Raw genomic sequence first — 18,078 nt, 5'->3', positions numbered from 1 at the left:
CAAACCAGGCACCTAGGGGCTCCTCTTTGCTCTTCCCTTCCTTTCCCCCCACCCCCTAGTCCAAAAGGCAGTCTTCCTGATTCTACTTCCAGAAATTTCCCCTAACTGGAATTCAAACTTCCACCCTTGCTCCCTTCTACCTGGTTTCCGTAGAGGAGAGCTACACCCTCAATGTGTAAATGAGATTATGTCTTCAGTCCTCTGTCTAAAGCCTTTTACTAGCTTCCCGTTACCCTTTGGAAAAAATGCAAACTCTCACCCATGGCCCACATGCAGCGCCCACCTCTCCAGCCTCATCTGTGCTACTTAGCCCTGGGTCACTACACTTCAGCCATTGACAGGCCTGCATCATTTCTTAAACACACCAAACTCTGCCCCAGGGCCTTTGCACATGCTAGAAGCGCTTCCCATCACGGTCTTCCTCCCATTATTCACCCAGCCAGTTCCTTTAGCGCTTGGTGTACAGGCACCGTCCTCAGGGAGGCCTTATCTCTATCTCACTCACAGTCCGTCAAATACCCTTTATAACGCCAGGCGGTGAAAAGAACGAAAGCGTCTGTGCTTGCAATGAGACTGAAGTTCCATGAGGACAGCACTCCTGTCTGTCTTGCTCATCACAGAAGCTCAGAGAGCACAGAAGGGGTACCCACCCCCCCGCACCCACCCTCCCGTTCTCTGGCAGGTGCCTGGCGTGCGACGAGGGGGGTCGCCGCACGTCCAGGGCCCGAGGGAGCTCGGCATGCCGGGAGCACCTCTTCCCGGAGCATCGCGAAGCCCAGGCCACGGTCCCGACGCGCGCCCACGGCAGCCACGAGCCGCGGCAAGGCTCACCTGTGTAATGCCCACCTTGCAGAGTGCCGTGGTGGTTGCAGACGGCATACAGGTCGTACAGGAAGTCCAGCGGGTAGCTGGGGGGCAGGCCGGCAGGCTGCTTCCAGGGGGGCCAGGGGCCCGTGGCAGGTGGGGGGCCGGCGCTTCTCTGGGCCACGTGGGGGGCCATGTTGAGGCCGGAGAGCGGGAACTTCACCAGCGTGGACAGCTTGTGCCGCCGCTCGCCCAGCTGGCAGAACCTCTTCAGGTGGATAATGAGGATGTCGGGCAGGGTCCACAGGCTCAGCTTCACCATGCCCCGCTGCAGGGCCTCGCAGTGCGGACACTTCCACGCGTCGTCCTGAGCCAGCTGGAAAGGCAGCCCCCGGGACGTGAGCGCCCCCCGCCGGCCCCGCCCCGTCGCACCGTGGCCGACCCACCCGTCCCAGCCCGGGCGGGGACCCTGCGGGGCACCTGCTCCTCCTTGGTGTAGAACTGAAAACACTCGTCCAAGGTACAGCTGTGCTGCTGGTGAGCCTGCTGCTGCCGCCACACGCTGTCCGCGTCCTGGACCCGCTCCCGCTGGAGGCCCCCGAACAGGCTGCGAGGGGAGGCGACAACGGCGTCAGGGCATCTCACCTGTCTCCCTGCGCAGCACGCCTGTGTCGCCCGGGAAGGCGTCCGGCAGGGGACGCAGAGCTGCCCCCACCGGCTCCCAGAGGGACACGGGCTCGGCCGTTCTGCCTTCGCGCCCTCCTCCAGCACAGGGCCTGGGACTTTGCAGGGAGATTAACACACCCTTGCTGGCCTGACCGGTGTCCCTTCTCAAAGTAGGGCCACGTGCACCCGGGGTGATGGGCACAGCCACGCCGAGTGACTGAGAGCCGTGGACTTGAACCAGACCGCCTGGGCTCGGATCCCGGCTCTGGCACGCACGAGCTGTGTGACACTGAGCAATCGTGTAACCTCTCTGTGCCTCGGTTTCCACATCTGGAAACTGTGGATCATGGTAGTGCCGACCTCGCGGGGCGTGCAGAGGAAATACGCGGCATCTATGTGAAGCGCTCAGAGCCGCGAGCAGGTGAGCGTCACAGAAGGCCTTTCTGTTACTGCCACGGCTCCTCACACCGCCCAGCACGGCCATTATCACGGTCACTATCGTTTACATCATCTCTCTCGGAGGCAGGGACCGCATGGCATCCAGGAGGCGTGCACGCTGCCTTCAGGCGTGTCGGGGGGACCCGGGCACGGGAAGATTTATTTGTGCGGGCAGGCCCATGTCTCCTCGGCGTCTCCTCCGCGGGAGCCCCGTTCTGTTGAACTCACCGCTCCTTGGCACAGCTGTCCCACTCCACGGCCAGTTTGACGTGGGGGGGGCCTCCCGGCCTCCGGGGGTGCAGAGCCCTGAGGACAGAGAACACGGAGCCCATCAGAAAGCACGGGGCCTCCTTCCCACAGCTCCACCTCCGAGCCCAGGACCGGTGTCCCAAACTGAGTGTAAACTGAGGCCGGGAGGACAGACGCGTGACTGGAAGGCCCGTGGCCTGGGGGTGGCCTGCCTTTAGTGTGGTCCACTTTCCGGGGCTTCTCAAACTATCTACGGTGAAAGACCCCTTTGTTGATCTGTTTCTAAACCATTACAGACGGATCCTTTGGTAAAATACAGTAAAAACGTAATGGGGGGGACAAAATAAAAGTTCAATTAAAAAATGATTATAGATAATGCAGAATTATTATACACTCATCGTATTTTCAATCGCTCTGTCCTATCGCCTTAACATGCCTAAGTACTTCCTCTCAAGTTGTCATGGGCCGGGGACAAGCAGCGGAGAGGTGGGCATCAGTCTGTGGAATTCACTTTGAAGCCAGAGTGCCGTGAGGGGAGCCCCTCTCAGAGCCCCCCAAACCCCTGCGCTCCCTTTTCCCATCAGACCCAAGCAGGGCGGGGTCAACATTTCCCCTGCCTCCCTAACTCTGTAAAGCAGCTGCCAAGCAACGGGGTTGCTTAGGACCTTCGGGCTTTCGCCCCACCCTGCTGGCTCCTGGTTTTTACAAAGGGAGGGGTCCTTCCTTACTGTGAGGCTGACACCCATCCGGATTCTGACACCTGTTCCCATGCGGGCTTTCTTGTCAACACCACCAAGCAATCCACTCGATTCCAGCATCATCTACTGGTGTCAGCATCGGATCCCACAGGTGAAGGGCTCCGTCCTACAGGACCGCCCCCGCCCACTTTAGACACCAGCCGCAAGTCTGGGTTGTCATCTGGGCGTTCTGACCACCTGGCTGCAGATGGGAGGCTCCAGGGCCCCCTCCTTGGGTTTGGTGAACTTGCTAGCGCGGCTCATAGAACTCAGAGAAACACTGCACTTGCTGGACCGCCAGCTTATTGTGAAAGGGTGGATGGAACTCAGAACGGCCGGATGGGAGAGAGGCAGAGGGCGACGCGTGTGGGAAGGCTGAAGAGCTTCCGTGCCCTCTCTGTGCCCACCACCGGCCCTCCCAGCACCTCTGTGTGCCCACCCACCTGGAACGCTCCCCAAACCTGCCCTTCTGGGTTTTTATGGAGGTCTCATCACATAGACATGATTGATTCATCACTGGCCACTGGGAAGTGAATTCAATCTCCAGCCCTCTCCCTCCCCTGAGGTCTTCGGGTGGGAAGGAGAGTTCCAACCTTTAATCACAGGTTGGTTCCCCTGGCAACCTGGCCCCATCCTTAGGTTCTTTCCAAAAATGACCTCATTAATGTAAACTTGGGTGTGGTTGAAAGGGGCTTGTTAGGAAGACTAAGACGCCTTTATCACTTATCACTAAAAGCATTCCAAGGGTCTTACGAGCTCTGTGCCACAAGACCAAAGACATATTTCTTTTTATAAATCATAACATCACACCTACGTTACGGGTTCACTCAGCTGTGGCTGGCCCAGCCAGAAAATCAGAGATGTTGATGGACAGCTTTGTGTCTGTGGGAAAATGACCAAAAGACCTAGAGAGCCCCTCTCGGGACTCTGCTGCCGGCGTGCACTGCTCGGCAGGGCTGTGCGAGGTGAAAAGCCGTGGGGGTGGGGGGGCCACACTGGCGTGACCCCTCAATCACAGACACAGTGTTCTCCAGCTGGAGCCAAAGACTCCATGGCAGAATTCTCCCCTACCCCAGATGGGACATTCGGGTTGAATTTGACAGCATCTCACTGAATGAATTGGGGTTTCTCCGTCAGACTGAAATGGGTTCCAATTCAGGCTGGGCCATTAGCTACACAAGGACGAGCAAGTTACTAGGGGAGCCCGGGTGGCTCAGTGGGTTAAATGCCTGTCTTTGGTTTCAGGGTCCTGGGATCAAGTTCCACATCAGGCTCCCTGCTCTCCCTGCGGGGTGTCTGCTTCTCCCTCTCCCTCGGCCCCGTCCCCTTGCTTGTGCTCTTTCTAATAAATAAATAAAATCTTAAAAAAAAAAAAAAGTGCGAGCAAGTTCACTCGCCTCTGGGAACCTCAGTGTCCCCTCATCTTCGAGGTGGTCACCACGGCCCCTCTCTAGACGTGAGGGTTGAAAGCACAGCATGTGTCGACAGATCCAACACACCGGGAGGCAAGCGACCGGGAGTAGACAGGATGGTCATCAACGTACGGGTACAGAACCCGCGAGGACCCCAGTCAAATACGACGACACCTGTTCCCTTACCGCATCTGGAACGTCCCCCCTTACCTGTCCACTGCCCAGTGACAGAGCGGATGGCTGTCCTGTGGGGATAAGTAGGTGCAGGCCAGAGAAAGCCCCACAACCCGGACGGAGAACAGAGTTCCCGGATTCTGATGAGACACCAAACAGAGGCAGTGGGTTAGCACGGCGTCGACTGCACTGAGACTCTCAAGGGCAAAGAAGTCACTCAAAGACTCTCATCCGTTTTGTTGGTAGTCTATTTTGAGTGTTCCCTTAAAAATTAGTATTTAGAACCTGCAGATATAAAGGTCTTTTTTGTTAAAGAAGATGCACATGGGTGGCTCAGTCAGTGAAGCGTCCGACTCTGGATTTCGGCTCAGGTCGTGATCTCAGGGTCGTGAGATCGAGCCCCGCGTCCGGCTCCGCGTTGGGCATGGAGCCTGCTTGAAATTCTTCTTCCCTCAGCCCATCCCTCCCCCCAAAAGAAGATACACGCTATACCTTGTAACGCAGCAATTTAACACTGTTTAACATATTACATTTTCCGGAACAACGCAGTGTTTTTAAATAACACATGTTTAATTGGAGTCGATGCTGCCAGTCGATGGAAAAATCACTCAATTAATTAACAATCAATAGATAACTTACCTGACTTTAAGATGACCACCATCATCACCAGATCGCTAAAACAAGGCGAGTTTCTAAAAGCACGCTAGCGTCTATGTTACATACCAAATGCTTAAGAAGTATTTGCACGCTTCAAAATAAGCCACATAAGGAAATCCTACCTATGTGTTTATTCTAAGATGCATGTCTTTTTCATATTCTAACATTTCTGAAGTTGGAGGGAGCCTTAAGCGGCGTTATTCGCAACAGTCAAAACGTGGGAACAACCTGAGTGTCCCTCAGCGGTTGAGTGGATGAAAACGATGGGGTCTACACACACGATGGAATATTATGCAGCCTTAAAAAGGAAATTCTGACATGTGTCCCAGCATGCATGGACCTCAGAAATACTGTGCACCAGACCCAGCAGGTCAAACACTGCATGACCCTGCTTCATGATACCTACAGCAGGCAGATTCATAGGGACAGAAAGGGGGATGGGGGTGACCAGAGGCTAAGGGCTGGGGGCTGGGGGGTTGTTAAACGGGCAGAGAGTTTTTGTAGGGATGCTGAAAATCTGGGGTAAGGATTATGGTGATGGTTTTACAATGTCGTAACTATGACTAACGTACACTTACGAATGGCTAAAATCAGTGTTATGGATATGTCACCACCATGAAAAATAATCAATGGCGTCTTCAAGTAAAGTAAATACGGTCCTTTAAAAAAAAAAAAAAGGATTTATTTGAGAGAGAGAGAGTGTGCGCGTGTGTGGCGGGGAGGGGAGGAGGGGGACAGAGAAAGAATCTCAAAGAGACTCGGTGCTGAGCACAGAGCCCATGTGGGGCTCGATCTCATGACCCTGAGATCACGGACCTGAGCCAAAACCAAGAGTCGGACGCTTAACCCACTGCGCCATCCTGGTGCCCCGCAAATACGGTTCTTAAAATGGTCACTGATGACCTTAGCTTCGATTAGAAAATCGACGACGCTTCCTTCCAAACTCTGACAGTGATAAAAGGTAGACACGTGTCTACTTACAAAGCACTGAGGAACTACAGGTTGAATTCAGACAGGGGAAGAGAGGGAAGGCACTGGAATTCCAGGAAAGAGCCATAGCGTGTGGGCACGACCCAACACATCGTCAGACAACCTCGACCCGCTCCTCCGAGTGCGGGGAGCAAGGACACACCGGTAAGGTGAATGGGAACCCAGCTGTAGGGAGCCTTGAGCTGTGAGGTCCAGGGTCCATGCCCGATTGGACCATAACCACAGTGTGGTTGACCTACAGCTTCAACAAAGATAGAAGCAATGGCGGGATGCAAGCTGCCCCCAGAGGCTTGGATCCAGGGGTGGCCACGGAAGGGCGTACTTCCTAAGGAGACCGTTTCTTAAATCTGGGGGTGGCGAGGTGGGGTGGGGGGCTCTTGCTGTTTGGACAGCAACAGAATCAACACAATCAAGGCACCAATACTGCATGGAGGAAGTCTATCCCGCTGCGCAGAAAGCAAGTCTACAAAGTGACCCCAGAAATGTCTCGGCAGTGATAAGCCTCCACTTTTCAGGATTCCAACAAATTCAGTCTGCCCAGCAAACTGGTCATTTTTGGAAGACGTTCTCCTGTCTTCCATGCTTAGCTGGGAAAATTCATTTTAGAGCCTTCACTGAACTTTTCATCTCTTCGGCTCCAGGTTGAGCATTCCGAATGTATTCAAAGTATGACCATACCGAGCCAGGATTTTATATGGCACTAAAACATTATGGGTTAAATGGGTGGGCGATCCTAGGAACTCCGCAACTGTTTAGAACACCTTCCTCCTACAGAAAATCAGACGCACCCACACACTGACCCATGAGTCCACAGAAAAGCATCCGTACTCCGAGGGAGGGTGCCTCTATCAGAATTCTGCTGGTCCCACTGACTGCCTGACGGGTTTCTGCAAACCCATTGACCAGAGGGGCGCAGAGGCAGACGTCCATGTGTGATCAGGTGGGGAATAGGGACGGCTGGGTTCAACGCTCACATAAAAGGGGTTTCATCCACTTGCAAGGATCAGGGGCACAAGGTTTTGCAGAAGGCTGGGGCTATTATTACAAGATCCTCTGACCTATTTCGAGAGAAGTTTCGGGCTCTAATTCGGGCACCATGGCAAAAAAAAATCCTGGAGAGATATAGGTTGGTACGAATGTAGAGAAGGTCTTTGACAAAATGTCATTTCATGTACCTTCTGAATCAAATGTGTGGTCTTGGGGCGCCTGGGTGGCACAGAGGTTAAGCGCCTGCCTTCGGCTCAGGGCGTGATCCCGGCATTATGGGATCGAGCCCCACATCAGGCTCCTCCACTATGAGCCTGCTTCTTCCTCTCCCACTCCCCCTGCTTGTGTTCCCTCTCTCGCTGGCTGTCTCTCTCTCTGTCAAATAAATAAATAAAATCTTAAAAAAAAAAAATCTGAAAGATCAATAAATTAAAATAAACTGCTAAAAAAAAAAAAGAAAAAAGTGTGGTCTTCCCCGAGCAGAAAGGAGCAGGAATTATGAAGAAACCACCTCTGAGAAGTTCTTACATAGGGAAGCAAAATTCTGAGGCTCCTGACCTGCCCCCCAAAATGTCAACACCTTCTGAACCATGGGAAGGGTTTCTGATACTCTAGGGGCCAAAAGGAAGGGTTTCAGCATGTGTTGCGTTTCTCTGATAACTACCAACCTGAGAATAAATAAAGGGGCAAGGCAAAAAGGTGTTTTGCCTTGAGGTTTTAATTTCGGTGTTTTCTTCTTTAAACTGGACAAAATTATTTTAATATCTAGATGTTCCTGTTTGGACTTAAAACATCCATTTTCATTTCCCGCAGAAGTTAGACCTCAAGTCCCCTGAAATTTCGGATGCAAACGTGTAAGTTACAATTCGTTGTAATACACTACACTCCAGGGAGAACCATAGAGAAGCCATAAATATAGAAAACCGAGAAAAACGGTGTCAATCCTATTCCAGTGGTGCCTTTAAAGATTTAACGGGACGAGGGCTCTGTCCGTGGAAGGTGTTTTGTAATGGTGCAAAGAGTCGCACAGCACAGGCCACAGGATGGTTACTGCTTTGCATAAGAGCAACGCGGTTTTATGTGGCAGCGTGAACGCTCGCATTAACAGCAAATGCCCGTCTCTGCCGAGCTCCTCCTAGACCCCGACCCCCATCTCCAGCCCCCACAACACACGACACACACCGACCTGGATGGGGGCCTCGCTCTTCATGACACAGCGGACCTTACTGAGAATGCACTCCCTCAGCTGGGCCCAGGAAACGGCTCTGTCTTCCCGCAGCAGGAAAGGTGGCCCGAACCTGCACGATTCAAGGGCATCAGGTTAGCTCAGCGAAGGAACATGAGACACTACTCGACAGTCAGGAGCGTCGGCCCCGCTCACAAGCACCTGTCCCCTGGGCCTGAGCTGAGCGCCAGGCCCCACTCGAGAGGGCCCGTCGGAGGACCTCGCTGCAGACGGACACACGGTCGTACGCACAGACGCCCAGAAATGCCAAGCCCGAGAGAGACGTGGCGGTGGAAGCAGACGGCTCAGCCGGTCGGCCCGCTGGGAGACTCTCCCCCTTGCAACAGGGCAAGAGAACACTGGAGCCAGGGGAGAGCAGGCGGGGGTTAACCCGGAGCAAAGCCGCTCTTGCGGATGCACCGGTGGTTTTGTGCATCAGGACTATTCTTGGGAGAATGTTTTCCATGACCCGAGCTGAGGAACGCCCCGAGGTGCACCTGCAGCGCCTGGATCGCCAGACGTGGCTGCGGCCACAGTCCCGGCTCAGCCATGGGTACCGCGGGACAAAGAGCAACCAGCGTGTCCCGTGGCCGTGCCACGCAAGGTGGTATGAAGGGCCGAAGGGATGGGAACGTGACACTGTTGAATTAACTTTGCTGAAAGCCAGCACGAACCCGAGTGGTGCGTCTGGAACGGCAAAGGGACTGTGCCGTCCACGGTCGGTTTATTCACCTTGTCCTCTACTGTTAGGCACTCAGGTCGCCTCCAATGTTTTAATTTGAACGGTGCCTGCTTATGGCAGGAGCTCTATGAATTTTGTGAAGTTGTGAATTAACGTTCATCTCCGTGCCTCATTTTACGAAGATACCTGTCTGTCTCACTAATTTCCGAGCTGGGTTTTAGACGATGGGTTAAAACCCTCCACCTGTCACGTGATGTAAATATGTTTCCTCGTTTGTGCTTAAAACGTTAAATGCCTCTAAAATGTTAGCTTTTTCCTTGACAGCCTCCTGCGGACCTTAGGTCTTAAAACAGTCCTCCGCCCAAAAGACGTCAATATTTCCCTACATTATCTTCAAGTTATTTTACGGTTCCCTTTTAGTCAACCTAGAATTTAAACATGGGAATCTACGGTGGAAGTAAAACAGTTGATTATATTAAAAAAAAAATCAATTCGTCCCCCCCTTATATACCACATAATTTATTCACGCTTTAATAATATGAAACGTGCCATTTTTATCATATAATACCTAAATATGCTTCAGCCTATTCTGTTCCATTATTTAAGTGTATATTCTGGGGCGCCTGAGTGGCTCAGTTGTTAAGCGTCTGCCTTCGGCTCAGGGCGTGATCCCGGCGTTCTGGGATCGAGCCCCACATCGGGCTCCTCCGCTGGGAGCCTGCTTCTTCCTCTCCCACTCCCCCTGCTTGTGTTCCCTCTCTCGCTGGCTGTCTCTGTCAAATTAATAAATAAAATCTTAAAAAAAAAAAGTGTATATTCTTCCAGCTATATTACAATTTTTTTTGGCTTCAAAAATTTTTCTTACTTATATAGCCTGTATCGTAATTTTTAATAATTAAAACTCTATCCTGGTTTTATAAAGGAACCCCTCTCCCTTCCTCCTCCTTTCTCCTTCCGCCAGTATTTTCTGACTGTCCTTATGAGTCTATTGTTCCAGATGAATTTCGCAAACATTTTATCAGTACAGACAGCTCTGATCGGAGTTCTAGCTTTCAAGCGTTTTATTTGGGCTACTTACGAAAACGATCTGGTTTGGTCTATTTGTTACGTAACCACACCTGGACCCTTTCACTACTTCCGATCACTTCCCAGTTCCTGGCGCTCCGGACCGGCCACGATATAATCTGCAGACAGTGGTCATTTTATCCCCTCTTTCCTTATGGCCATTTTTTCCCCCTCGTCCTACTGCACTTGCAAGCCTCACAACGCCGTATAAAATGATAAGGGTGAGAGCCGTAATAATTGTTCCTGAAATTAACAGGAAAGTCTCTGATGCTTAATTGTTAAGGGCGACGTCTGCCATCGTTCAAGGTGATTACTGCTGATCCTCTTAATCAGAAAGTACCCTATTCCTCGTTGATTAACCTTGAGAACCGATGTTTGATTTTTACCAACTTAGAATTGTTCTAGATGGAATCCCAAGCACGTGTCTACACAGCCCAGACATCACATAAGAAGAAGATGAGGTTATACATACCTGCTGGCCTGCTGCCCTGACCCCACCAAGTTACAGAAGAGGACTAGCACCTTGTTCTCGCTATGGACGGGCAGGGATGACCGCGGACCCTCACGGGCTGCCAAGCGTGGCGAGACCGACAGACCAGATGGATGAGCTAAAGAGAGAGAATTATGTTCGTGGTCTTAAAAGACTTCGCTGGGGTGCAACTCTGGCTTCTCCAACCCCTGTTCTCTTTGAGTGTCTATCAACCACCACTGGGAGACACTAGAGCGCTTTGAAGAAAGAGATATTAGGTACGTGGCACCTGTGCCCTCTGGTACCTGGTACACCAAGATCCCATACGTGGTGGTGAATCTGCCATCGTGTTCAGCCAGTAATATTAAAACATGGGCAGGAAAGTTCATTGACACTTCCCAAAGTCGATCCGAAAAACACCCCAAAATGACTTTCGTTGCTTTTATGCCTGGATCAGAGAGCCACGAGTTGGCTGTGGCTTTCTCAGCCCACGAAAGAAGGAGAGAGAAGGTGAGAACCTTTACCCTTGAGGATGTGGAAGAATTAGACTCTCCTCATTTTCCAATCGTTCTGACAATCAGACTTCTAAAGCACAGATGTGTCACCTTTGATTGAACTTGAAATGAGGGTCTTTTCATTGCACTGTAACATCATCAGGGCCAGTCAAGGCCCCGCTCCAGATTCCAGGCCCAGGGGCTCCCTGTTGACGCAGAGCAATGACAGATATCTGGTTCCCACAGCCTGCCATGGAGGCCGGCTGAGGACATGGACCGGGACACAGGATCAACTTGGGCTATGTGGCAACACGGGCAGAGGGTCCTCCAGATATGGGCCTTCTTGACCGGCTAAGTGGGCCAGAATATAAATTGAACTGCGGTCAAAGGCTGTCAGATGCGGATGTTCTCGGCCAGTCCTAAGTTCAGGAAGTGGGGCTGTTAACAAAAGTCATTTAATAACCCCTTCGGCCATCTACTGCTCTAATTTGTAAACGTTTGATTTCAAGTATAGACCTTGAACCACAAGAGTCCTGAAGGCAAAATCCTGAATAGTGATGCTCATTCTCAAACGGTAGTCTCAGGACCAGTGGCAGCAGCAGCCCCCTGGGAACCTGTTACACCGACTTATTATGTTTTAATCACCAACCACCTATACAGCAAACATCAGAGAAAAGAAACCCGACAGGCCCAAGTACTACTGTACCCGAGAGCATCTCCTGGCCAGGTGGTGGAGGCGCGTGGAAGGCATACACGTTATCCCCCTCGGAGATGGTATTCAGGTCCTCTTCATCAAAGAACGACCGCTGGAATCCAGTGGGACACAGTTCAACCAAGATCACCTGGAACAAGGAGGATCATTTTCCCATCTTGATTTCTCAAAGGGAACTTAAGCAAGAAATCTAAAAATGGGGGCGCCTGGGCGGCGCAGTCGTTAAGCGTCTGCCTTCGGCTCAGGGCGTGATCCCGGCGTTCTGGGATCGAGCCCCGCATCAGGCTCCTCTGCTGGGAGCCTGCTTCTTCCTCTCCCGCTCCCCCTGCTTGTGTTCCCTCTCTCGCTGGCTGTCTCTGTCAAATAAATAAATAAAATCTTAAAAAAAAGAAAAAAAGAAATCTAAAAGTGACTGATAATCTTTTACCCTTTCCTCCCTTCTAAGAGAGAAACACGACTTATTCATAATAAAACAGAGGAGGCATAACAATTAGATTGACCACAGACTATCGCAATGGCAACAACAGAAGCTCAAACTGCTGAGGGAAGGGATGGGGGAAGACAATGGAGGGGGGGAGGGGCGGGATCTCAAGTTTATACCCAGCTAAACTACCAGGCAAGCACTAAGAATAAAATACAGCTCTCTTCAGATTAAAAGTTAAAAGTGTTTACCATGAACAGGTCTCTACTGGAAGAACTTCTAAATAGTCTTGCCAACTTTTTTCACAACGTGGCGTATGCGGAACATATTTTTACGGAACACAGAGGTAAGCAGAAGAAGTTGCTCTCATAGCAGAGAAGAGGGGTGACCACCTTAAGGGTCCTGTCACCTCGAGGGCGGAAGGCATCAACATCTCAACACACCTAACCCATTCAGGGCACACTGGCTAGAAAATTCTTTGAAAAGATATGTTTCAGGGTTAGAATAAACAAGCTGAATCCAGAAAAAAAAAACTTGAGTTGTAAGAAGAAATGATGAGCCAAAGAAAATGGTAAATATTGATTAACGTAAACACATACTGACTGTATAAGTCCCTAATAATAACTAATACTAGTACTACAACCAGGGAGAAAGGGGAGGAGGGATTAAAATACTGGACAGTAACATCCATCCACAATAATAATAAAAAAGGTGGAAGGGAGATTAAAGCACACCAAGATCCTTGCATTGCTTGGGGAAATTAACACACGACTTTGCTAATTCTGCATGTTGACATTTTAAGGATAACCACTAAATAAGCACAGAAATAGACTATACGGGTCCTAAACCAGAAGAAATGGAGTAAAAATGGCTCTTTTTTATAAAAGAACCAGGAAAGGAGAGGGAAAGGAGACAAAGAAAAAGCAGGATAAACAGAAAGCAATTTAAAATAAATCCAAGTATATTCATGATGGTAGACACTGTAAGAGGCATACCCCTGCCAGTTAAAATATCAAAACAGATTTTAAGTTCCAATCAGAATGCCCACACGTGCACTTAGGAATCCCTAAGTGACTCCCACCTCCCTGAACAAACACGTCACACCTCGCAAATTCCTGACGATTCTTTGACTCTCGTAATTATTCAAACTCTATGTCGCACCCCCCTTTCGGTATTCAAAACTGCCCTTTCTTCCCCAAGACTCTCACCCACTGTCCTGTTCTCTCTCTCTCAGTATATCCCCGAAGAGTGCTTTGATTTCACCAAGCAAGATACACACCTTTTCCCCCCCACTTGAATCCTCGTAAACACGGTGATAAGATCAGAGGCACTGACTGGGTGGGGGCCGGAAGGAGCCCACAGAGCGAGGAATCGTGGTGGTTACATGGATAGATGTACAGGGAAAAATTCAACAAACCGTAACCTCAAGGCACGTGCCCCTTATTTTACACGTGTTACTCAGNNGGAAGGCTGTATTTTTTATCTGAAATTTTTTAATTTGAAAAAAATGCCACGAGGTCATCAGGGAAGTGTAAGAGTTGCGTTTTCTAGTTAAAGACACAGGGGACCAATGGCTTACGTCGTCCAAGGTCAGAAAACAGAAGAGCCCTGATCCAAACCCTTCCTATTACGCCACGTGGCTGTTGACCACCATCACCTCCACCCTGCCCTTGCGTGGGGGCCCCTGTTACGAGTTCTGCCCTCAAAGTCACAGGAAATTCAACCTCTTTACCAGGACTCCTTAAAAAAAAAAATTAAAAAGAAAATTAAAAAGAAAAAAAAAGCACACTCTTCCTTAAACCTCCTCTCTCGAGTTTCACATCCTCAGTAGCTCCTCCTTTTTCACTGACGGCCCCTTCAGAATCCTGGTTTGTGCGCTCAGGAGGAAAAATCCACAGCAGTGGCTCGGCCTCTGAAATCCCACCATCTGCATCCTGGGTCAGCGCTACTAGCGGCATGACCCTGAGCAGGTCACTCAACCTCTCGGTGCGTCCTCCTTGCTCACTGATAAAATGAGGACCATCGTATCGACCGCACCAGGTGGTTGTGAGGACTGAACGGGGTGTGAATACCGAGCTCACAAAATGGCGCCCAGCTCTTGGGAAGCACCACTGAGCATTTCCGGGCATTGGAATTACTAAGATCGTCATCATCATCACGGGTCCTCGTCCTTTTCTGGTAATTCTGCGTAAATGCAGGGAGAGGTCAAGGCTCAGTCATCAAGACGCCAGGGGTGACCAATCAAACAGAAACTCCTGAGTCACCAGGGAGTCACCTGGGAACCAGAAATGAGTCTCAACAGCCCTAGACAGCTGGCCCAGTTAGCATCCCGTCATTCAGTGACCAGTCCCCCATGCCATTCCATCACACCTCATCCGCAGGGACGCCGCCTTCCTCTGCAACGATCTTCCTCAGGGCTGCTACTGTGCTGAGAATCGGCACGGCCAGGCCAACCCGCAGGAACCGCTGGCTCTTAGAGGGGAAGACCAAGGTGACGCTCAGGAATCTGGAAAATAGGAAGGCGTCCACATCCTTAAAGGACGGACATGAACTGAGAACACCACTGACATTGGGTCAAGTCCAATACTTGGGCTAATCTCGGCTTCCTGGTTGGGTCACTGTACTTTAGGTATGCTGTCACCAGGTGGCAGCGGAGAGCCAAGTCTCCAAGGGTCTCAGCTGAGTGTAGTTTTCCAGGGTTAAAAAAAAAAAAAAAGGTACTTGATTAAGAATCACAGTACAGACCTGTGATCTCAAGGTTCTGTTTGTCCAACAGATCACGGTAAGCAAAAACGAACTTGGAAATCTGAGATGGAAAAGGGTCAGGTTTCTTCCACTACGGCCCGACAGTATTGATGATGCCCTCCTTATTGAAATTCTCTTTGGTAATAGGACACTTTGCCTTCTGCCACCCCGCCCCCTGGGCACTTTTCCCTTGGACACTCTCTGGAATCTCTAGTTCTACCTCCTGTTGTCCCCGCTAGCACCCTGGGGCTCCCTCCTCCAGCTCCTTCTTCCCCTGTTCCTTCCTGCAACACTCGTCCATTCATACAGCTCACTGCCACAGCTGGGACTGGAACCCCGGGCAGTCTAGCCCCAGAGTCAGTGGTCCCAACCCCTGTCCTATGCTTCATGAGGCCAAGAATCTTAGCTCACATCCATCAGCAGGCATCCCCTGGTCATGTCACCGAAGAAGGGACAAGCCAGTGTCACATGTGTAGCACAGATGAGAAGCCGCACAGGAACTGGGACCACAAATGGGGCTTACGGTGCCAGGAAAGGCTTTATGAAGCTTTGGACCTTCAGTTGCATCCTAAAGATGGGGGACTGTCAACAGGAGGAGGTCTAGAGAGACGGTATTTTCGGAAGTGGAGGACACAAGGAAGAAATGCCACCATCTCAACAGCAGCGTAGGACTCACCAAACATCCCTGACATTGACATTGGCCAGATGCCTTAAAGGCTTTCAGACCTAGGCTTCTGGAATGCCTGTACTGTGTGCCTCGTTCGCTTATAAAGCCGAGCCTGCCATGCCTCTTACCTGACCCTACTACCCTCCTCTTTCCTGTTTCTCGCTCCTCTCCTTCGAGACCCCCTTCCCTTGTTCCTTTGCTCCTTAAAGAAACCCCGTCTTTGCACCTTCACAAAGAGCAAAAAGGATTTGGAAACAAAGCAGAGAAAAGCGGGTGGTGACAGACTGTTTTTCAGATCTGCCCCTGGTTCTGCCGAGGGGTACCGACCGGCCCGTGCCCGCTTCTGAGGGGGCCAAAGACGGAGCCCGGCTACGGCGTGACAGACAGAGCGCTGCGGATAATTCATTCCTTCGTCGGCTGAAGAAGGGACGCTGTAACTGTTCACTTTGTCACATTGGGTCGCCGAACGTCGCCAGCTTTCTAAGGCTGGTTTCTGCAGACATGCTGGCTGAGGTTCGCAAGAGACAGAACAGGTGCGAGGCCAGAAGGCTCCCAGGAAGGTCGAAGGACGGGAGTCAAGTGCGCCGCCCGTAATACGTACCTCGTCTGACGCAAGGGGATGGGTAGTGACACGCACAGGAAGGGGTCGAAGGTGTTGCTCTGTTTCAGGCAGTGGGGACAGGTCAAGGAAGATCTGGGAGGGCAGGGAAAAAAAAAAAAAGAGTTTCAAGCTGAATCGCACTTCGTTTGGCAGAACCTCAAAAAGGGAAGTATAAAATGGCCACGTGATCCAGCCATTCCCCTCCCAGCTACCTACCCAAAAGCAGTTGAAAACAGGTATATTTGTACAAATACTTGCACACCAATGTTCACAGCAGCACTATTCACAAGAGCCAAACGGTGGACACCAGCCGAATGTCCATCAGCGGGTAACGGGATAAATCCACGTAAAGCCACGGAGACGGAAAGCGGACTGGTGGCTGCCAGGTACAGGGGAGGGGAGGGGAGGGCTTAACGGGTATCGGGTTTTCTTTGGGGTGATCCAAATGGTTAGGAACGAGACATAGGTGCTGGTTGCACAACGTCTCGTACGTGCCACGAAACTCTACGCTATAAAATGGTCAACTTTTCGTTACGTGACTTTCACCTCAATTTTTAAAAAAAAAAAGTTTTAATCACACGCGGCAGTGTGCTGAGTACGGGAAGGGAAGGGAAGCAAAAACCCCTCCAGACAGAAATAGCAGGCTGCCTTGCAAGCTGGAAGGAATCTTAGGACCATGCCTTCCCCAGGTTCTCAGCCTCCCTGTGCTCCAGGATCACAAAGGAAGCTTTCCTAAAAACGCAAATATCTCAGCCCTCCTCCCCTAGAGTTTGTCCCAGGGGAGCCCAGGGAGAGGCTCAGGCATCAGGATGTCAACGGCTCCCGAGACACTGGTGCTCAGCCAGGGTGCAAAACCACCGATGGAGTTCACCCTCCTCGTTGGACCAGTGCGGCAACCAAGCTCGGAGAAAAGCAGCTGATAGTGAAAGAGTTAATATCGAAGCAGCGTTTACAGAGAATTGGGAGTTATTCTGATCACTGTGCTTGTATTAACCCACGTACTACCCGCAACCACCAGTATTATCCCCCATTTGGCAGACAAGAAAACCGAAGCACAGAGAAGTTAAGCAACTTTCCCAAGGGCCACACAGCTCTTAAGCGGCAAAGCTAGGCTCGGGTTCCGGAGGCCACACTCATCACCGCTCCTCCAGGGTCTTTAGTATAAGCAGATGAGGCATCAATTGTTTCAGAGAGTAGATATACACACAGTTGACTTATAACTTTAAGCTTTCAAATTTAACACTCCCTTACTTAAGAGCGTGTTGTCCCTGAAAACAAAGTGCGATTTTTGTATTCCACATGGGGACTCCAGTTTTATTTCCTTAATCCTATGACGCACCAAATTCTGCCAAGACGTAAGGGATTTCCGGATGCTATGGGGGCACCCTCAAATCTACACGGCCTTCTTCCTTGGGGAAAACGGACCAGCACCCCGCTGAGAGGCATGCTCTTATACCATAGTCAGCAAGGAAAATGGAGCTGGTATCCTAACAAGGTTTCGAGTCTCCGCAGGGAGTCCAGGTGGAGTGGTTTCCCACGGAGAAGAGAATGGGAAAAACCGGGAGAAGCAAGAAACCCTGAGGTTTTCAGGGTGCTGGCCACGGTTGGCCCTAAGAGAGCTGGCCAGAGCAGGTCAGCTCCCCGGGGGGGACAAGTTAACAGCATGCCATCCATGACTTTAGAAAACAGACCTGAGTATTTAATGTCCAATAACTTGCTTCCTCTGGTAAATTTCCCCCTGGGAAAACCATGGTAATGTTTTGGTAAAAATGGTGTATCAGACACCGAGCTCCAGGTGGTAGGGGGATGTGACAGTTGTGGGGTCCCCTCTGCCACCCTGTTTCTCCTGATCCTTCTCCTACCTTCACCCATTGAGTACCTGA

General features: G+C 51.0%; 1 protein-coding gene across 1 annotated transcript in view; it reads right to left on the bottom strand.

Annotated features, from left to right (window-relative positions):
- USP43 (ubiquitin specific peptidase 43) overlaps positions 1-18,078 on the bottom strand; it is a 48,700-nt gene that overhangs the window by 13,102 nt on the left and 17,520 nt on the right. The window contains 9 exon segments of the mRNA XM_040630029.1: positions 832-1,180; positions 1,285-1,411; positions 2,137-2,214; positions 4,517-4,620; positions 8,301-8,412; positions 10,559-10,694; positions 11,756-11,891; positions 14,553-14,688; positions 16,196-16,288. Coding sequence (XP_040485963.1) covers positions 832-1,180; positions 1,285-1,411; positions 2,137-2,214; positions 4,517-4,620; positions 8,301-8,412; positions 10,559-10,694; positions 11,756-11,891; positions 14,553-14,688; positions 16,196-16,288 — 1,271 coding nt within the window.

This window comes from Ursus maritimus, unplaced genomic scaffold, assembly GCF_017311325.1.
Source record: "Ursus maritimus isolate PB19 unplaced genomic scaffold, ASM1731132v1 scaffold_14, whole genome shotgun sequence".
In the NCBI taxonomy this organism is placed as follows: domain Eukaryota; kingdom Metazoa; phylum Chordata; class Mammalia; order Carnivora; family Ursidae; genus Ursus; species Ursus maritimus.
The sequence above is the reverse complement of the archived record's forward strand: the minus strand, read 5'-3'. Positions and strand labels throughout refer to the sequence as shown.